This window comes from Pleuronectes platessa, chromosome 8, assembly GCF_947347685.1.
Source record: "Pleuronectes platessa chromosome 8, fPlePla1.1, whole genome shotgun sequence".
Lineage (NCBI taxonomy): Eukaryota > Metazoa > Chordata > Actinopteri > Pleuronectiformes > Pleuronectidae > Pleuronectes > Pleuronectes platessa.
The window spans coordinates 20,277,990-20,300,125 of NC_070633.1; the positions used below are offsets into that span (position 1 = coordinate 20,277,990).

Consider the following 22,136-nt stretch of genomic DNA (forward strand, 5'->3'; position numbering starts at 1 on the left):
GGAGGGGAGGGGAGGGGCGAGGGAGACAGACAGCAGTGTCCAGATGGAGCCTGTTTGTTTTGGAGTAGCTGACTGCTACAGCAGAACAGTCTGTCGGCACTAGTGTGCATGAGGGGGGGCGAAGCACACTTCACCCAGTCTGGGCCACAGCGGGACAGCAAACCTCTGTGTTCGGCTCCTGTGGCCAGGTCTTGTGATGTAGCTGCAGGAGACTGTGTGTGCAGCTCAAGGTCAGGAGGAGGATCCGGCTGCAGCCTCGGGGGAACCGGCCCATCTGGATCGTGGGACCTGCGGAGGCAACAGGACCTAACTTTCCCCGCTGCGGCTCTCGGCCTGTGTACGCGGACACTATGGAGGGACTGTAGGGCTCCGAGGAGCATGTGAGGCCTGGACCACTGTCAACACCTCCCACGGCCGAGTCCATTCTCCCTGCTTGGCCCTGATTCGGTCGAGGGGGGGAATGGGCCCTGCCTCGCTGCAGGAGGAGGGAGAGCCGGAGAAAAGGTCCAAGGAGGAGATGGAGAGCTACCGCTGCCTCCTGCAGGCTGGCTCCCAGCTCGAGAGCACTCTGCAGCGTGAGTACACACAATACCTCCGAGTTTCCATTCAGGCTTTAGGTGTGTAACTCTGTATCTGCTCTGACACCGTGCGACAGTTCACCTTGCTCCTCTCAGCACGGTGCAGCAGACTGACACGCACGGTGGAAGAAGTCCATTTAGTTTGATTTACAGAACCATTACATGAACTAACCGGAGAGCTGCACTCTGTGTCTGCTCTGTCCGTGTGTTCGATGCCTGGTCCTGCAGCTTTGCTACAACTGCGTGGGCCTTTGCAGGGATTATGTCAGCTATTTTAAGCCACCGCAGAGGGATAAATAGTTCTCCATGGTAATGATTTGTTGCTTGGTTATGTGTCAGTTGTAGATTAGTACGAGACTGCGATGGAGGAACATGCTTTGTTGACGTCCACTGACCAGGTGGGAAGAAAACACAGGATGTTCAGGAAGTACATGATGCAGCGTCTGCTATTTAGAGAATCTTGTTGTTTCACGTATTGATTTAGGAACTAAATAATCCCTCAACATTTTTTAACTTAAAATATTAACAGAATTTTATACAGAAAATTTTGATTGGTCATATCCTTTTTTTTCATACATTTTTTAAAAACATAAAACTAATTTCCCCTGGTCCTTTGACAGTCACCACTCTGAGGGCTTGTCTGGCAACCAGTAGTAGAAATGGGAGAGGGAAGGTAAGATGATGAACAGAAACAGTTCCTGATGCGAGTGACAGCTCCGAGCAGCTTCCTCCAGAGGTTAATGGGATTAATCTGGGATCTTCATAGCGTCGAGTCATTGTTTAATTTATGGACCTCGGCCTCTTAATGTCTCCTGTGGGTTCACTGCGTCGGGATGTGGAGCCAACAGCCAGGAAAAGGCCACACTAACTTTCTATAGTGAAGGTTCTTCCCTCAGTGTGAAATGTGAACGTTTCTCTCTGGGTTTGTCCTCATCTGTTTACAGAGGATACAGCGGCTGGTGTTTGAACCAGGAGCCACAGATTCATGGTTTACTCCCCGAGCTATGATACCTCCTATCACTTACATAGCTCCGCTTGTTCCCTGTATCAGTCCCCACGTCGTATTAAATTACCTTCATGGTCTAAATCTTCTGCGAGATGTTGTCCTGCTTATTTGTCAGAGGTCTGTGTAACCATGTGTTGTGTTTGCTACATTTACACAGCATGATTCTGGATAGCACACAAGAGATTGTGGGACAGAACAACCACAGGATACAAGATCACTCATCAATGACAGTTGATTGAGCATTAAAGACAGAATTTTTCCCCCGTCAGTGCTTTTCAACAGACACTTCAGATTTCTGTCAGTGTTTACTTACCAAACTAACACTTCAGTTATTCACAGGACACACACTTCAATTTCTAAAACTTCATCTTCAACTGAAAATGTTACTTCTTTCATTGATGGCTCAACTGTTTCTGTCTCTTACACCTGAACCGCCAGTTTAAATGATTTCAATAACTGAATAACTTCTCTCAGGACTTCCATACAAAGTTATTGTTCAACTCAAGGGCCTCTATGTGAAAATTGAAAAATCAAATTCCTCCAGAAATGACACCTCAACTCTTTTCATTTTCCTAAAGTCACACTACCCTTTAAACCCTTTATGTGTTTCAGGTTCACCTGACACTTCAACAGCTTTAAGCTGTAACTTCACATGAAAATTATCAACATATTAACCTGTATGCAGTGTGTACTTTGCTTCTGAGGGAGCTCCACACACTGCCAACGACACATGAGCTGCGAATAAAGTCACAACACATGCAAATAGAGAGACGCGCGGGAAAATTGCGGGAACGACAAAGGAAATGTTTCCAGGGGACCCAACAAAGTGATGGACCGGGCTGTGGTTCAATGCTTTGTGAAGTTCCATCACCACTGACAAGTAGCAGACTCCAATAACTCTGTTTGCGAATCACGTTTCTGTATTTGCATGTGTTAAAACATTTCGCAGCGCACGTGTCATCAAATTGATGAAGTTCTTTTCTTAATTTTCACGTGTTTTTTCTATCTGCATGTGTTTTCTTAATTTGCATTGCGTTCTGCTCTCTCAACCACCATTGTTTACTCTTACAATTTTATTATACAGAAGCCTATTTCAAATTCCCAATCCCCGTTCCACAACACAAGATGTCACTTTAAAACTACCTCATAATTTGAGTTACAGTGTGACAAACGCCAAATATCAACATCAGACCAAACAGTACAAAGGTCTGAACATTACTGTCATTGCTTGGACTTAGTGTACAGAGTCAAACCTTGTGTAGCTTCCGGGTTTTACCACCAAGCTCTAGTCTCCATATTTACAGCTACAGGAAAAATTTGCAATTTCCTTCTTCCCTTTTCTATCAGGATTGCTTCCTCCCACCGGTCTAATCCCTTTAGCACTGAAAGCTTTGTTTAGCAAAATATCCTGTGACCTAAAAGCAGCATGAGGCCGGACCTGTGTGTACTATGAACATGTTTGTATGTGTAAGAGCGGATTTCTTGCTCTGCGAGGGATTACATGTGTCCGCTTTCTGAGTCTCTCCCAAATCAGACTGAATGTAGCATCCAGGCTATGTGCACTCTCTGCAGTCTCTGCTGACAGCCTGTACCCTTCAATAGGATGTTATTATATGATAAGGTGGCAATTGGCATGCCCGCAAAATATAATATTATTTATTACACTTTATTGTACACAGAAAGCAGGCAGAGTTACATATTTCCCCAAACTCATAATACAGACATGGTGTCAAATGTATGGACCCCCCCCCCTCCCCCCTAAGATGCCTCTAAATAGAAATTTGACTTTGACATGAGGCTTTTCTATTAAACTAGAGTCTAATAAAAAATCCTGTGTCTCAATGTTAAAAAATAATAAAACACGTGAACCTTCAGGGGAGTTAAAGCTCTTTGTAGGAGCTGTGATGAAATCAGTGTTTGGACAACACAGATAAGCTCCTGTACCTTGAGCTCATGTAGATGGAAAGGATTGGTCTGAGTCTGAGTCTGTTTGACTGGCGGCAAATCTCAGTTTCCATCCACTCTGGTAAACATGGCCCTTTCTCTGTGGCTATAAGAACGGGAGAGCAAACACAGGTTGTTTGACTTTCACCTGTGCAAAGACGTTAATCAGGATTTACCTTTGACTTCGTATGAATATACCACAGTTTTGACTTTACATGTACAGAACAGAGATTCAGAAAAGATTCAGGGCAGATGGTTATCTGCTGGTTATCTGCAGATGGTTATCTGCCCTGGTTAAGAAGCTGAGATATTCTGTCCTTATTCCCTTTATTTCATTTAGTTAAACATTGTCTTGTAAAATGTATGATTTAGATGGAGTTCATCTTGAAAAATTACATAATATTTGATGTCCCGTTTAATTATTAAAAGATAATTTCCCCTGAAAAATATGGAAATTTATTGCAAATTGATCTTTATAGCTGCACAATAAGTAAGATATGCAGGAATAAAGAGTTAAAGAAAAGGGAGAGAAGACTCAGGGGACATGTGTGAAGCACAGAATGGGAGAAACACTGCAGTATTACAACAACAATGAACATTTATAACCTCAGCAGTTGTCACACCTGCTGGTTAGTGTGGAGCGTCACTGGGGACATTTATCTCTGTTTCAAGATGAAAAACCGTACAAAACGTTTGCAGCACAGATCGAGCAGAGGACTGCAGCGGTGCTTGTGCCTGCGTTTGCTTTTTCTTCTAAGTTGTCGTGTCATCTTGAAGAATGCTGCACTGCTCTTTATCTACACACCCAATGTTTCATATAAATACCTTTCCCTCTGTATAATAGGACATGGGCATCAACACGACTAGTCTCACCTTCCTGAGCGTGTTGTGGCTCAGGGTACAAACGGTTATAGAACTCCTCCGGTGTGACGGTAACCTTACCCTCCACCTGTGTGTGCACCGCCCAGTGCAGCCATCGGCCCCTCAGTGGCCCGGCTCGGCTCAGCTCCTCTCTGTTACAGACGCAGATCAAATATTTAGCAGGTACCAGCAGAACTCATTCTGTCAACCTGAGCGACACTATTACTGCAGTCGACTCATGGAAAAGAACACCTCCTCCGCTCTTCCTCTCATTCTTTTGCTTTATGTCATTTTGTCTCACCATCTCTCTGCTTCAATTCATATTTAATGTCGTATCCATTATGGACGAGGCAACGATGAAGTGTGAGCAAATTGACTGCCCAGTTAATCTGTTGCACGAAACCACTGAGCTTTAGTTCTGTTTTAACACGTTTGAGCATCAACCTCTGGTCCTGCTGTGTCAGCTATTTCTACATCTCGTTTTGGGAGCTTGTATTAAAGAGACATTGTCCCCGGGGTGTAACATCAACAAACATGCCCATCTAGCCCCTTGAATTTGCTGTAAATGTAACGTGAGCACATGTAAACAGTCTCAGGATGATGCATTAGTCAATGTGTCTGCAGTCTCATGTGGCTGGATGGCTCAGCAGAGGACGGATGTAAGCCTCTTTAGAACTTCACTGACGGCTCCATAAGAGACTTGCATGCATTTGTTGGCTTCTCACACTCAAACACTAATGGCACCAGGCAGGAGATGAGGAACATCTGCCACTAAACTTAACACGACACCAACATCAATACAGACGATAAATAGGAATGATGTCATGGTCTTACATTGGTGAGATGCAGCTGTGATGGTTTTTATTTTTGGATAAATGTTGATGGATGATATTTTGTCACTTTCATGTCAAATCTTCAGTGGAAAATGATTCGCTGTTGTTGCTGCGGTGGAACCGACATTTAGTCCACCAATTCAAAAAAGGTTAAAGTGCAGCAACCATTGAACAAATGTATAAAAATGTATCGATAAACAAGAAAGAATCAAGTAAAAGATGAAATATACAAGTGAATAAAATAACCAAAAAGACAAAGCTAAATCAATCAACTAGAATGACATGCTTCACCAAAGATTCATTAATGAATCCCTGAGAAATTGAGGAAAATTTCCCAAAATACCTACGATGTAAAACAATTTTTTTCATTGTCTGAATAATTTTACACCCACCGATCCTTAATTGGAAACGTTTGGTTATTACTATCCTGCTGTGCACATCACCTCCTTCTACCATAGTTGTTAAAGCGTGTTTTTCATCTTCCAGAGGTCACTGTCCCCGTGAGCATGAAGGAGGTGGGAGGCTACATAGAGAAACAGGTGGCATACTTATCAGGTGAGGCCTTTTTGTTTATGTTTCTATTTTAAACAATTTTTCTAGACATAATCTTGTTTTATAAAAAAAAAGTAATTTCTTTTATTCTATTTCCAGGAGGTCGTGGGGACGACTCCAGCGTCATCATCACTCTCCCTGAATACTCGGCTTTCAGTGACATTCCAGAGGAAGCTTTAGCCAAAGTGTTTACATACCTCACTCTCATCCCTCGGTGTGTCCTGCTTCCTTTATTCCTGTCTGAGCCCCCCCCCCCCCCCCCCCCCCCCCCCTCTGCAGTGCACCAAACACCTGTATTCGTAGCACAGCCGGCCTCCGCTGCTCCAGCTGACGGTCAAATGTCCTCCTGACGCCCTCTATGTCCACACCTCTCCTCAGAGATCAGGACAAATATAGTGAAATATATTAAATCATATCAAACCTTTTTTTTTTCAACTTTTGTGATAAATTATGTTTTAGGAACAAGTGCATGTAGTTGTAAAGCTCTTTGAAATGATATGAATTTAAAGCTATAGATATGACTATCCCGATCCACCGGCTCATTTTCCTGCCTTACAGCCTTAAATCGCCATATTCTTAATGGGTGCCATGAATAACATCACATTTACACACAACTGCCTCATTTCTCTTGCAGAACGAGACAACCTGGAGTGAAATTTATCATCATTTTAGACAGAAGACTGGACACATGGGCCTCGATCAAAACTGCACTCGCCAGGATAGCAGTGAGTTTTATTTTTCATCTAGGGGATTTGTATTTGATAAAAATACCTTCTGGACAGTTTACACATCATGAACAAGGGAAATATTCATCGCTACTTCAATCAGACTCAAACACTTCACTCGCCCACTTGTCACAGGGAAGAAAATGTAGCTTAGAGACCTGAGGGAGTCTCAATTGACGGATCTGTCTCCCAGGATGGACAGAAGTGCAATAGATGTCGTGTGTTGCAGGGAACATCATCTAAATAACACTATTCATTCCTTAGAGAAGAGGGTGTCTAACATAAATCAATGTTTAAAGTATTTACACAAAAGGAAAAGTCTGACAGAGATGGAGGGAGCAGTAATGACATAATGATAGCAGGGTTGCCAGTTATGGTGTGAGCAAACGTATTGCACATCTAAAAAATCTAGTTGTTGATTCAATAAAACAATCCAGCCTCTAAAATCGACTGTCTACCATCAGGATCCACCATCAGGATCACAACCCATGATCCACGATCCACCATCAAGGTCAAGATCCACGATATGTGATCACGATTCACAATCTTAGATGGATCATAATGATCCAACCTCATGATCCAGGATATCTGATCCCGATTCACCATCACTGCTTGAGAGCTGTGACTGTGCTGAATGTTTGATTAATAAGCTGCTGTCCATGGTGCTGAACCCTGAGCAGAACTCAGACCAATCACTAGATCAGTGCATCTTTTACTTTGCACAGGTACACAAGAGTATTTTCAGTCTGATGTACAGGAAATCTTCACTGGATGCACAGTTTCTAGAGTTTCCTAAACACTGTGTATGTACTTGAACGTCTCATTGCTCATTCCTGCAAATGAATGAGTAAGCAAAAACGGAGTGGTGACGCGGGGAGCTGAGGATGAGGAGGAGGAAGAGGAGGCAGGTCGGGAGGGAGGGAGGGAAACATTGCAGTGAGCGCTGCCACCCTCCGTCTGAGAGGCAGCAGCTGCGGCTGAGCTCCGGCAGCCGGGGAGCTGCACACCTTCCAGCCGCGGGCAGCGACTCATCCAGCGGGGCAGCTGAGCATTTCACCGGGATGACTTCCAGCACCATGGCCGATTGCTTCTACCGGCGCGGGCTGCCGAGGATCCGGAGGAGCCCGGTAACGATCCGCCGATGGGTTAGATAGAATCCTTCGGGTGAAGAGTTTAGGCTGAAGTTTTTTGGGGGGGCGGGCGCAGGGTGAATGCGGCAGAGTCTGCTGCTGCTGCCCGACTGATGCACTGCGGTGCCCCGCTGCTTAGTCATGCAATCCGCTGTGCGTGAGACCCGAGGTATTTCAATGCGTGTGAACATCCTGACGCCCCAGAATCATGACGAATCGACCTCTGCGGCGGAGTCAGGACGAATGAATGTCAGTAGTTGCGTCACCCGAAAAAGACAGTTGGTGCCAGGGGCAGAGTAAAGATGGATTTTGATCTGCTGCAGGTTCTGAGGTGTGAACATTGCTCCACAGCGTCTTTTTGCGTTTATTATACCTGTATGACGCAAGGGTGCTAAAACAAATCAAATGAAATGTAGTCCACTTACTTTATTTATCAAAATTCGTAATGTGAGCATATTTACACTCATTAACAGATGCAGTTAAATCACATCTCTACTGTTGCGGTGGAACCTCTGTGTCTTGACTATAAAGCAAAAGCTGAACAGAAATTTCTGCACAATCATGACCTCAAACCACCTGAAGACTAAAGGCAGCATATGAGGCGTGTGACTGTTGTAAAACCTCTGATCCATTAGTCTGATCCTCAGAGTGACAGAGGAGCTGAGAGCTCACGTGCCTCATGTGAGGGGGGGGGGGGGGTGAAACCTCGCTGGAGCCTTTTTCTTTTTCTGTGTAGAGCGGCAATTGTAAAAGCAAAACAAGACAATATAAAAAAGAACCATTTAAAAAGAGAAGAACATAATGAACGAAAATCAAACAATTAAAACCATGTGTTGTGTAAAGAATTAGTTATTATTTGATTAAGTTAAAGGCCCCCGAAGACAGGAGTCTTCAGGATTTAAAAGAACTAAGAGTTGCAGCAGGCTTGCAGTTGGAGCTTGTTCCATAAATGTGGAGAAAAAAATCTGGACCCTGCTTCTCCACGTTTAGTCTTGACTCTGGGGTCAGAGGGCAGACCTGCTCCAGATGATTTTAAGGCTCTGGATGGTTCATAGAGTAACAGGAGATCAGAAATGTATTGTGAACGTAAGCCATTCAGTGCTCTCACATCCTCCTGGGTTGTGCTGCTGTTTGAAGGTGAAGCTGTCAGAAAATATGTGTTGGGAGCAAACCAGTGAGCTTAAATCCAAAGTTCCTGCTTCATCCTGACTCCTCCTCCATCACTCATATGACAGTGAGCATCCTCTCCCTCCTGCAGGCCTCTTTCCCCGGGAACCTCCACCTGGTCTTGGTGCTCCGACCCACCAGCTTCTTCCACCGCACCGTGACCGACATCGGCTTCCGCTTCAGCCAAGACGACTTCATGCTCAAAATGCCAGTAAGGCAGCTCAGTCACCAAACATGTCCCACATCACAACAAGCTGCACCACAGCCCTGATCTGCACAAGTGAAGTGTTCAGTGGTGGACGCTTGTGGATTCAAGATAAAACTATTGGAACAATGATAAAATGCTAGGGAATTTGTTAAAATAGTTTATTGCCAATTTTTCTTGTTTCAGTAGTAAGATATACATTATTGTTTATATCAGATAAGAAGCCAATATTTTTATTCATGCAAATGCTTCTATTGTTAATATCAAGAGTGAATTTCAAACTTTTTTTCCCAGATGTTTTTCAGAAACACATGATTCTCATGATCATTTTATTTAATGTAACATTTAAGCCTGATCCCCGGTGATGATCCACTCACATCTCATATAACAAACATACAAGGAATATTCACCATTCTTTCCTGTGTTCTTAAATGAGAACATCTTGCCAAAGAGCTGCAGTTGAAAATCATATCTTCCACTTTTACAAAAATATGCAACTGAAATGAATGAAACAATCGACTTTGTATTAGCTAATGAGTTAATGCGTCTTTTCTAGAGCAGTCATGTCTCCTCCAGTTAACTAAAGACACTTGCTCAACTGTTCTTTGCTTTAAAAGAAAATGACTGCAGCCCATCTTTTAATCCCCAGGTTATTATGTACGTAGAATCTGATTTAAATTCTTGTAAGAATGCTTTTTTTTTAACTCTTGGATGTCCTCTGCACCTCCAGGTGGTGATGCTGAGCTCTGTGACAGACCTGCTGCGCTACATCAGTGAGAACCAGCTGACGTCAGAGTTTGGAGGCACTTTGGATTATTGTCACAGCGACTGGATTGTTTTACGAACGGTAAACGCTGCAGATCTGTGCTGAGGCACAAAGAGACCAAACATCAAAGTTCTTCTGTCATCCTTCGTCTCCTGTGTGTTTCTTTCTTTAGTTTTCTGACACTCGTATGTGGACATGACACATAAATGTTGGTTGTGTTTATGTTCTTGGACACCGATCCATCTCGTTGTCAGAAATACACAAAGCTCTGTATCATAAAGACATTGAACAGCAGCTTGTTCACCTCCTTTCACCTGCCATGTAATCACGTCTGTGGTGCTTCTCTGGTTTTTGCCTCCCCTTCAGGCGATTGAGAGTTTTGCTGTGACAGTCAAAGACATTGCTCAGATGCTGCAGGGCTTTGGGACCGAGCTGGCAGAGACGGAGGTGCCCGACAAGGGGAAGGCCATCGAGTATCTTCTGGAGTCTCAAACCGACAAGTACAGGAAACTCAAGGTTGGAGACGTTAAAGTGACCACAGGGATATTTTATGAAGCACTGTTTCGAACACGGCTCATTTATAATATCATTGATCTCTTTGTCTTTTTGACAGGATGCAATCAGGTCAGTTTCAAAGGAAGGTCGTCATCTTCTCTCCAGCCTGGAGACGTCTGGGAGGGAGGACGACTCTCAGTGGGATGTGAAGCTGGACTGGGAAACCGTTCAGAGGTAAAACACCTTCAAGCACCTTTGTCTTTCTTCTTTTTCAGAAGTGTATACTTAAAACCAATAGCAAACTAACAAAGCTACGGCTGCGTCTTTGTTTCAATTAAATTGTTTAGCTTTATAGTCTCATAGTTGACGTGTAAATGTTTAACTGATTACTTTACACATGGCATGGCAAAGTCCCGTTCTTTGTAGGCTTCTGACTCAGCTCAGAGACATGGAGTCGGCGTTCGACGGCTTCTTTGAGAAGCATCATCTGAAACTGCACCAGTACCTGCAGCTGCTCAAATACGAGCAAAGCTTCCAGGAGGTGAGGATTTCAGACTGACATGTTTCATATGGGTGTGTAGGTGTGTGTGTGTGTGTGTGTGTGTGTGTGTGTGTGTGTGTGTGTGTGTGTGTGTGTGTGTGTGTGTGTGTGTGTGTGTGTGTGTGTGTGTGTGTGTGTGTGTGTGTGTGTGTGTGTGTGTGTGTGTGTGTGTGTGTTTGCATATATGCCCCTATTCTCCCCAAAGGATCATTCAGGACCATGGAATACATTTACTGGTTTAACACACCAACAAATATGAATGTCATCTTCAGACCTGGTGTTCACATGCGGCTCTAAGTGCAGGTCTGAACACACCTGAGATGCTTTGAGGACCTGATCTGATCATCCAGTTGATATCCAATATCAAATTGGACCTTTGATATCGAATATCGAATTTGAAATGTTAGTTTTTACTATTTCCAATGAGTATGAATTAAGTTGGAGAGCTCCATGCGACACATTAGTGGCTAAGCGCCTCTTCTCTGTCTTCCTGTCACACACACACACACACACACACACACACACACACACACACACACACACACACACACAAACACACAAGAGACCTGTCCTTCATGGTCAGACTGGCACAAAATTGGTTTGTGCAAACCGAAATGATCTGCGTGTTTATTTCCATAATGAGAAAAGAAGTGAGATCCGATCTTTCCGTTTTTTCTTCCCCCCCACGTGTATCTGATGGTGTGTGCTCCCTGTTCAGATGGAGTTGTGTCTGGAGCATCTGACGGCTGAGGAGAGGGAGCTCTCTGTGTCTGTGGACACTCCGGCTCAGACGGAGCAGGCTCTCAAACAGCTGGACGAGCTGGAGTCTAGTGCACAGGTCGGTGTTTTCTCCATCCGACTGCAAACGTCTGTAAATAAAGTCACTAATATTAAATACGTTTGAATTAAAACTGTCTCCGTCCTTCCTCGGCTCTGCCAGGAGGTGGTGTCTCGAGCTCAGATCATCATCCTTCACGGACACCAGCTCTCGGCCGGTCACCACTTCGCCGTGGCTCTGATCATGCAGCGCTGCAACGAGCTACGTCACCACTGTGACACGCTGAACTCCGCTCTGAAGACCAAACACTCTCATCTCCTGCACACACACCAGCTGCTGCTCTGTCTGGATCAGGTACTGACACATCTCTGTGCACACACCCGTCAGGACGTGCGTTCACGTTTCACTGTGCAGTGATTGCACGTCTGCTCTCCACCCTCAGGCCCACACCTGGTGTGATGACGGAGCGTACCTGCTGGCCAATCAGCTGGTAGAAAACTTCCAGTCGAAGGAGGGGGCTCAGGCTGCTTTGAAGGACATTGAGAAGTTACTGGAGAGGGCGCCGTCTATTCTCAGCTCAGGACCTGACATCGTGGCCATTGAATATGAGTCTGTCATCACACCTCATCTGCAGGTCAGCAGCCCCCCCCCATACACACATGAGGCTTTATGTTGATAGAGCTAAAGGCATCAAGTGTAAAGTACAGCTGCTGTCAGACATGCACTGACTCCGGATAATCTCCTGAATCTCTGGAGGAGCCGCCTGTGAGCAGGCAAATGTCTGGACTCTCCGCTTGTTTGGATGTCCTCTGGAGTTAATGTCTGAAAACATAGTCTCCATGTTCCTACCGATTCATCCTTTCTCCCCCCCGCCCCCCCCGTTGATCTCTCTGTTAGGCCGAGATCGGTAAAACCTTTGAGAAGCATGCAGCGGTGCAGCAGATGATCCAGAACCGACAGGCTTGTCTGAGGAAGCTGGCAGACAAACACGTCCGACCGGTCCAGCTGGTGGCCCCCAGGGCTGAAAACCCCCCACGCGCCAAGTCCCCACTCTTCTCCCCCAAGCATGGTACAACACACACACTAACACTGACACACACATTCACACACACACACACACACACATTTTGTCATTTCGCTCATGTACACTTATAAATAATGCTCTTACTCAGGATTTGTCAGCATTTTGTAAAATACAGTTTCCAGCACATTCATTTTCACAAATGAACCAACTCCCTATACCCACCTCCCCTGTTTCCCAGGCCCAGTATGGGGTCTCATCCCAGCCCCGTAGGCTCTGGCACCGATCCCTCTCCCTCTTGCATCTTTCCTTTCGACACAGTGCTTGAATTAACACATCACAGGGTCCCACTGAGCAGGCCCAAGGTGCTCCTGGACCGGCTGTGGGGTTAGCAGGCCACCTTTACAAACAGGCTGGAGCAAGAGTAGATGGTATAATCAGCCCACTGGGATACATGTGACTGCTCTATTAGTCCGGATGGCTGCTATGGAACCATATGTGGTTCATATACATTAAAGCACCTTTCATCTCCCTCTGCGTCTCATGGGAAGTTGTACATAGCTGGGCCGTATACACTAGTACCCAATTAATACTGTATGTGTTATATCTGGTGAGTTTGTGTTTGAATCTGTTGTGTGATCGAACATCCCGTCAGTGTGAAAGGATAAACAGGATTTCATTCTGTGTCCATTCATGTCTTTCAGGCTTTGTTCTTCACGTTAGGAAGCAAAACTAATGAGAGTCATAACAATGAGAGGGAAATGATCATGAAGCCCTCTGAGGCTCCTTCATGCTCCGTGCAGCAGATATTTAAGAGACGATGTGAAGGAAACAGTTAGCTTTGATCTGGTACCTGCACACACGTGACACGTGCACACACATACAGTACATGTATGACTGTAACGTGGCACGACACTCAGTTGGACCATCATGTAAGGATTCAGCTGCAATAGGATCAAAAGGAGAATGAGCCTTATGCCAAACGCTGCTGTGTAGATCTGTCTCAGTGTCTTTCATAGGAAGCAGCCTATTACCATTCATCACATGTTCATCATCAGCGATTTATGTTTTTTCATGATTGAAGAATGAAAAAGAAAGGGTCATCGGCAGGGCAAGCGAATCCCTTTGAGCTTGCACTGTGCACATGGTCATAAAAAAATAATTGCATCTGATTTAATATGGGCGCTCAAATGAACTATATGTCCTCCTCAGCATTCCTCGTCAGAGCATGTGGAGATATATATACGCTGAGTGATCCTCTTTGATGAGCTGCTGCTTGTGATCTGCTTCACACAGGTGATGGTTTGAAGTTCACTTTCGACCTCTCGCTGCCCGGGAAGAGGGCGTCACGGAAGAGCCCCAACACCAGAAAAGTAAGGGAAAACAGAAGCATGTCTATATATTAATTATTGTTTATGAATGTATTTCTTTCCTCTATCACATCTTCATTGAATATTACTTTTCTTCTCGATCTCTCTGTTCGATATAATACTATATTGACCTCTGAATCAAACCGGTGGGTTCAGATCGAGGTGATCCACGACTACCAGGAGAGCCGGGGCTGCGTGTCCTACAGCCTGGAGGGAGAGGACAGCCCGGATCTCTTGAAACGGTGAGGACCGGCCGTCCGTCCCTCTGTTTGTCCTCGGCACTGCTCTTGATGTTGTTGACTCTGTGATTCTCTTTGTTCAGAGCTAACGATGCCCTCTGGCTTCTCTCTCTGCCCTCTCCTGTGTGTTTGTGACACAGACATGTGATGAGGGAGCTCATCGAGACTGAGAGGATCTACGCTGAGGAGCTGCTCTCAGTGCTGCTGGTGAGAAAACACACTTTCTTTTCTTTAAAAGCATGTCACACAACTATAAATATTGTAAACCCTCCCATGTGCCTGGGCTCTGTACGGTCTCCACTGATGTTTTAATGCTAAATTATTCCTGATGATCCATATTTTTCTCTATATACGTAAACATTACACTTCCTTTAATGTGTTGCTGTGATTAAATAATGTAGGGTTACAGGGCTCAGATGGAGAACCCAGTTCTGTCAGCGCTTCTGCCTCCGATCCTGCGCAGCAAGAGAGACGTCCTGTTTGGAAACATGCCAGAGATCTACAACTTTCACAGCAGGCAAGTGATTAACGACACGCATCAAACGCACTGTGAATCTATTTGAACACACTGAAGATGAGCATGTATGATATCACACATCGATCATCAGGCAGAAGTAGACACAGAGTTTGTATCTATGTCACGACTGTTGATGATGATGTGTGTGTGAGAGAAAAAGTGTAAATTAACAGAATCATTTCAAATTAAGACTCAAAGCTGATGTTGTGCTTGAATAGGAATAACAAAGTTAGCATCAGCACTTAGCCCTAATAGCTCTCCACATATCGTTAGGCAAGAGAAGTTTGTTTGGAAAGAAATTCAAAGTGCATTAGATGAGATGGGAAAAGAAAAGATACACAAAAAGATACATAAGACCAAAAAGCATCATGACAAATTGTAAAAGCAGCGTAAGATGACAGAAAAAAGAAGCATTCAAAAAATAGCACTTATTTAAATAAATGACAAAAATAAAAAGATAAAAAACAGTAAAAGTAATAGTAAAATGTGAGAAATGAGTGATTCATTAATTTAATCATAATCTCCAGTTTTTTGGTGTTGTCTCCACGACTTCTCTCACTACTCTAGTTACTTTAGATTACATGTACTTCCACATACTGTACACACCACGATACACTGACGTTGATGTTCGGCTTTGGACATTTCTGTGAATCCAGAGTCTTCCTTCAGGACCTGGAAGGATGCCTGGAGGCTCCTGAAGGCGTGGGAGCTTGTTTTCTGAAGCGGGTGAGATGAGAAATCGATCATTATTTGAATCATCCTGTTGATTCCTATTTATCAAACAAACCGAGAATCTTCTCTGTCTCCTCCAGAAAGAGAGTTTTGAGATGTACGAGTGCTACTGTCAGAATAAGCTGCGCTCGGATGCGCTGTGGAGACAGTTCTCCGACTGTGCCTTCTTTCAGGTCAGTTTTACCAGGATCTCCAACAGCAATTAAACTATTTTTCGATTTGATTGTTGTCAATACAGTATATGTTCAAGTACTGTTAATATTTGAAAATGTATTTGTACGTCTACAGTTTTGAACTGATTAATATCACTGAGTCCAAACAGTCCCATCACAATAAATCAAGCTGCACCCAATCACACACATTCATAAATATCACTTTCTAAATCTCTGAATTTCTCCATAGGAAATAGGTGAAAATGGAAAAAAAACTTATATTTTTAAAGAAAAACTTCTAAAATTTGATTTGTTTTTCCTCTGAAGGAATGTCAGAAGAAGCTGGAGCACAAACTGGGTCTGGACTCGTACCTTCTGAAGCCGGTGCAACGTCTCACCAAATACCAGCTGCTGCTCAAGGTGAGAGGCAGCGAATCATCACAGAGCTGACGCCTTTACTGTGGAGGTTGTTTTAAACTTGACCTTAAATATATAGTTCAGATTATTCAACAGATTGTGGCTGACAATGGGTCTAATGCTTTGATGTGAGTCATTTATTATTTATTATTCTCTCTACAATTAAATAGTTCACCAGAGAGCTTCATTATTAGTTCATACCCCTAGAGGGCGCATGTGTGCTTGTGTGTGGATTTTACTACATGGCTGTTTATCGTGTGTATATTTGTGTGTGTGTGTGTGTGTGTGTGTGTGTGTGTGTGTGTGTGTGTGTGCTCTCAGGAGCTGCTAAAATACAGTCCGGACTGTGAGGGGACTTCTGAACTGCAGGGGGCGCTAACAGCCATGCTGGACCTGCTCAAATCAGTCAATGACTCCATGCATCAGATAGCCATCACAGGATATGAGGTGGACAACATTTCTATTCAGTAATAAACCTGTGATTAATGCACTATAACACATATGTAACAACACTTTACACATACATGTATCTTTCCGTTGTACGCAGGGTGACATGTGTGAGCTGGGCCGGGTGCTGATGCAGGGCTCCTTCAGCGTGTGGATCAGCCATAAGAGAGGTCCCACGCGCATGAAGGAGCTCGCTCGCTTCAAACCGATGCAGCGACACCTGTTCCTGTACGAGAGGGCTCTGCTGTTCTGCAAGCGGAGGGAGGAGCACGGGGACGGCTGTGACAAGACGCCGTCCTACAGCTTCAAGCACTGTCTCAAGGTCGGTCCGCAGCTCACAGGAAGTGGTTTGTGTCTCCTGGTTAACATACATGTACCACGAAGACTATAGCACATGATCTGAGTGAGCACTGGTGTCTCTAATGTGAGAATATGACATCCTGTGATTTTATATATATAATTATATAACTAATTACAAGTCTAAAAACAAAATGCGTTTACTTCCTGCTGTTTATCTGCTCGTCAGAAGGCCAAAGTGTAAATGTATGCATGTAGAATAATGTTAAGTAGCACAACATTCCCCAACATTGAAAACCAGTGGTTGATGCCGGTGTCAGCAACAGCTGCTGCTCTTGATTTATTATTGAGGATGTGGGAGGAAGCCGTCACACAGCGGAGGTGTGTCTGTGAGCCTGAGTGTTTGTGTTCTGACAGATGTGTTACATGATGTAAGTCTGATGTATGAGCTGCTGTTTGTGCTGCCTGCCCTATTCCTGCATGTGTGTGTGTGTGTGTGTGTGTGTGTGTGTGTGTATATAAACCGTGTACGTCTCTTGGCAGATGACAGCTGTGGGGATCACAGAGAACGTCAAAGGAGATGTGAAAAAGTTTGAGATCTGGTACAGTGGCAGGGAGGAAGTGTATGTGGTTCAGGTAAGGAAAGTCAATGAACGCCTGACTGATAATTCAACACGAGTAGTTGATCATTTTAACTTTTCAATCACCGGAAAAAAAGTTCTGATCATTAATTGATCTTTTGCCAAGTCATTATGAAGAAAAAACAAATGTCTTCCACACAGAAAGAATCCATCCTCTGAAATGTGATTTTTGGAAAAATAAAAGTTATATAAAAAGTCTTGGTCTGATTTGTCCTGTTGCCATGTTACTGATGTTTCTCAGGCTCCTACAGTGGAAGTGAAGATGGCCTGGCTCAACGAGCTGCGTAGAATCCTGACCAACCAGCAGAAGCTGCTCAGAGGTCTGTGAGAAAGAGTCCAAACACAAAGCTTCACTTACTTTACTGCCTTTCAACATGTGGTCAAAAGCTCTGGAGCTCGCCAGTGGACCTCTGTGCTCAGACGTTATTCACCAGATACAGAAAATAATGAACACATGCTTAAAAGGTGATATTAATGTTCAAGTCAGAATCACGAGAATTGATTGAGAGTTGTTTCTCCTCCCAGATGAAGCGTATCAACAAGGTCAAACGACTGAGCACATGCCACTGTCCCCCCCGCTCTCTGAGAGGTCAGTGTCCACACACACTTTACAGTAGGGAGCTAATTGCACAACTTTAGGCTACAGTTGCACAAACATACAAACAAAAGAGGCAGAGAAAACACACACACACACACACACACACACACACGTGCAGCCACAGCACCACAATCTACATCTCAGTTTGAAGGTCACCCACGATCACATCTGGAGTGACAGTGAAAGCATCGTGTCACGTTGCTGTGGTAGAAGGCTTTGTGTGGGTGTGGCGGTGTGTGAGAACGTGGGGCAGGCCCCTCTCTGTCCACAGCTGTCTGGTTGCCTATCCCCATTCCTGCCGTCCCCCCCCCTGCAGGGGCATGCGACCGTCCAGACGGGTCCCCAGGGGCTGTCTGCCGGGGCTGGACTTTGTCTCGCTGTCGGCCGACGTGTTTCTGTGCCTTCGCTCCCGGAGCCCCCGTCCCCGGAGCCCCCGGCAACGGCCCCGGCCACGCCCCCGCCACCGCCCCCAGCGCCACTGACCCGCCCTAACGCTCAGTGGTAAACCCTGCCTAGCTCGCCTCGCCCTGGCATGACCCATCTGCCCCAGCTTGGGGACCACCAACCCAGAGCTACTGTGTTTGCATAATGATTTGTCCCCTGCAACCTGTATGTGTAACCTCATTGTGGTTCATAACTGACCCGTCACTCCCTCTTCACGCTGAGAGTGTCTCAGCACCACTGCCATGGTATTTCTAACACGTATCAAACACAGCCACTCTCTGCTCTGCATCTCAGATTTGCTATTGTGCATGAAATGCAAAGGGCAAAGGACAAGAAAAGAGTTTTGGCTTCATTTCATGAATTTTCTTGATTTCCTCATGACAGCTGCTTCTCACGATGGGGCTCGTTTCTTGAGATCTAATCAACGTCAGAGGAATTTGCTTAAAGTAACATTATTTCTCAGTATTTTAATTATAAAAGAACCAAATCTCTATATTTTGATCTCGACAAATCGAGACCAGATCTTCCCTTGTGTTTGACACATGCAAACAGCCTGAGTCCTTGTTTCCACCTGTTGCAGAGAAGCTTGCTCGTGCTGCTCTGTGCTCTGACCTGCTGTCTGGCTGGTGCCTGAATGGTCTCGGCTGTGAGGGAAACAACAGGACAGAGTTGTTCTTCGGCACTGATCTGGGACCAGCTTCACTGAATCGTTCTCTTGTAGATGTGGATCAGATCCAGAGAGCGAGAGCTGTCCCCAGATCGTGTGACTGAGGATAACCTCTATCCTGAGTGCGACTGCTGACTCGCAGTATTTGGTGATAATTCATTTGTCCTGTGTTGTCCTCCCAGCAAGCAGCAGAGGGCGTCGGTGAGCTCGGGGGACACGGAGTCGGGGAGGAGCAGTCCGGACCCCCAGCCTCACTCCCCTAAATACCAGCACAACCGCAGGAGTGAGTGACACTACTCACATTCACACTGTAATCAAGTAGATACTTAGTAACTAAATCCCAGAAAATAACGTCACATTTGTTTTTCACACTGTTGCTGAAGAAGATAATCGGTAGCTTTTGATTCTACATTCTTATTGTTTTCCCAGTTAGTGACAGAGGGGCCGTCATAGTTACTGAGTATCTACATGATGCCTTCAATGTGGTGGTGTTCTGTTCAGTGTGTTCATCAGTACCTGTTAACGTTGTGTGTGTGTGTGTGTGTGTGTGTGTGTGTGTGTCAGGTTGGCCCGGGGCTCATCACTCAGGAGACAACTGCGAGGTTCTGGAGGAGTGGCCTGGAGGTCGGGACGCTTTCCGCCCGTTTGACACAGGCGAGGAGGATCTGGTGCCACTGGTGAGACTGGATCTCACAAACCGATCATCTCATCGACTTCACGCTTGTGTTTAGTTGATGGACACAAGAAAATGTCATAAAATGTGAATAAACAGGCAGTGAGCCGTCAGTCTGCGGACAGAGAGGAACATGTCTTCTTCTACGGATAAACAGTGGTTGGCAACTGGGTCAAAGTGGGGCTCAAAATCAGGGTTAGATCATTTTGATAATCTGATTCTTTTTATTTTAACTGACCATAACTGACTGACACCGACAGTAGTAAAGCAAATTCAGTTGCTTTTTTTTTATGAGAAACATTGACTATAACATTTTCACTGCAGATAAACCAGGATGAACTCAAAGTTTTCTAACTTCACAGAGACTGTTTGTAAAAAGATCTGCAGACAACGTCCAGCACACGAAGAATTCAAACGTGACAGTTTCTTGTGGATCTGTTTCAGGAGGACTCACTAATGACGAGGGATATTTCAAACATGCAGGTTTAGAGCGGCCTCTGCACCAGTGATAATAACTCCTCACGTCTGTGTTAGTCTCCCGGCAGATACAAGGCTTTGGCCGACTGTCCTCAGAACGGACCAGACAGCGTCACCATCAAATGTGGGGACGTCATCCAACTGCACTCTGAGAACAACAAGGGACGCTGGTGAGTTTACAGCTTTTTAAACCTGAACGACACATTCAAAGTTTATCTATCTGATTTCTACTCTCTCTCTTTTTCCCCCTCACTATTCAGGCTGGTGAAAAATCTGAGTCGGCGACAGGAGGGCTTCATAGCAGCCGCCAGCCTGCAGCTGATTGTAGGAGACAGTAGCCGAGGACACTCCTCCAGACTCGGAGGTAAAGAAAACACCTGCACTATCAAAACGACGATAACGTTGAGCTGTGTAATTTCCTGACTTCTTTTTAAAAAAATGTGTGTTTTCTTGTAGAAGGCGGGAACCTGAAGGTGCGAAAGCTCAGCTCCCCGTAGAGAAGAAAGCACAGAATGTGAATCTCAAAGTGGCCTGTGGACGTGGAGCAGACAGGAGGACCGGACGGAGCCCCACCTGAACCCTATCAGCTCCTCCCTCCCTGGAGCCGGCTGCTCCCCTCAGCACAGCTCGGTCATTAAACAGACAAACACGTGGGAATGTAGAGACCTGATGGACAGTCTCCTGGCTGATTGGGACAGCACAGGAACTACTTCACCCTCTTGGACAATCAATTGACAGTCCCAGAGTCCTGATTGGTCTTCCTCTTTTCTGAGTGATGAGGAGTTTCCTCTTCCTCTGGCGCTCAATCTGCAGCACAAACACACACACACACACACACACACACACACATTGAGGGAATGACGATGCTGCTGCACTGGGTCATTTCTGCAAACTGTGGACCTGGAATCATTTTTCAACCCGTTTTCATTCCAGTTAAAAACTTGAGGTTCCAGCCTCTGTGTGTGTGTCACTGTTGTCTCAGTGTGAGCACGATGGAGACGCACAAAGGATTTGCCTGAAACATTTATTAAAGGGTTTTGTATATGTACAATATCATTTTTAACATTTGTTATATATACGTCGGTGTGTCATCTTTTTGCGTGGTTAGTTTTTTTCCATTGAACTACGTCACCGTCGATTTCTGACATTTCATTCCATGAGGCAGACTGTGAGGTCGAAATGCCAAAATGTGCCATGCCATATTGCCTTTTTTATTCCCTGCTCTTTTGGAGTCTCTTGTACTGTTTAGAGAGTCAAATGCTCCTCATGCTTTAACCTGACCTCACCAAACAGGCACTTTAATCATGGGGAAGGACAAAAGAGACTAAACAAGCCACCTATTGTCTCCTGGATGTCTTGTTTGCTCGCTGCTTTACCTCTGGTGCCGTGTATTCCCCCTTATTCCTGCTGTTACTTCCTTTGTTTACCCTTGAATGACGTGTCAGGGAGGCAGGGGAGACATACCCCCTGCTCGCAGGCAGCAGCCCACATGTCAGCGATCGTGATGTAAGACACGGGCGGACGCGATGGAGAGGGATGGCAAAGTATTCCTCGGTGTGTGGCGTAAACAAACGTGAGGCGTGTGCCGCAGAGCAGCAAGCGGCGCGGCTCTCCTCGGGGTCTTCTGGCAGCTCGGCTGTCAGTCAGGGCCTGGAGCCGGGGGGGGGGGGCGGTGTCAGATTAGGAGTAAACGAGAGAGAGGAGGAGAGATTACGCTCTGTGTGCCCCTCCATCACGCAGGCGGATTGTTTCCACAGCACCGTTACAGATCTGTTAATCTCTAGTTCCGCATTAGAAGGGATCATGCGGCCAACATGAAATATACCCTCTGTGTCAAACGCTTAATTAAATATTGATTGCAGA

At 45.2% G+C, this 22,136-nt stretch overlaps 1 protein-coding gene across 1 annotated transcript; it reads left to right on the forward strand.

Moving 5' to 3' along the window:
- Window positions 1-460: 460 nt before the first annotated feature.
- On the forward strand, window positions 461-21,871 carry mcf2a (MCF.2 cell line derived transforming sequence a). The gene is made up of 32 exons (XM_053428367.1): window positions 461-575; window positions 1,199-1,251; window positions 4,373-4,460; window positions 5,709-5,777; window positions 5,874-5,988; window positions 6,409-6,499; window positions 8,888-9,007; window positions 9,732-9,848; window positions 10,134-10,283; window positions 10,381-10,496; window positions 10,674-10,803; window positions 11,522-11,641; window positions 11,744-11,935; window positions 12,024-12,215; window positions 12,479-12,650; window positions 13,899-13,975; window positions 14,129-14,214; window positions 14,352-14,418; window positions 14,613-14,728; window positions 15,385-15,454; window positions 15,541-15,633; window positions 15,940-16,032; window positions 16,351-16,476; window positions 16,577-16,798; window positions 17,317-17,409; window positions 17,656-17,734; window positions 17,940-18,003; window positions 19,306-19,406; window positions 19,688-19,800; window positions 20,331-20,443; window positions 20,534-20,637; window positions 20,730-21,871. The coding sequence occupies exons 1-32, from the start codon at window positions 461-463 to the stop codon at window positions 20,768-20,770; spliced, it is 3,498 nt and encodes a 1,165-aa protein (XP_053284342.1). The 3' UTR covers window positions 20,771-21,871.
- Window positions 21,872-22,136: the final 265 nt, after the last annotated feature.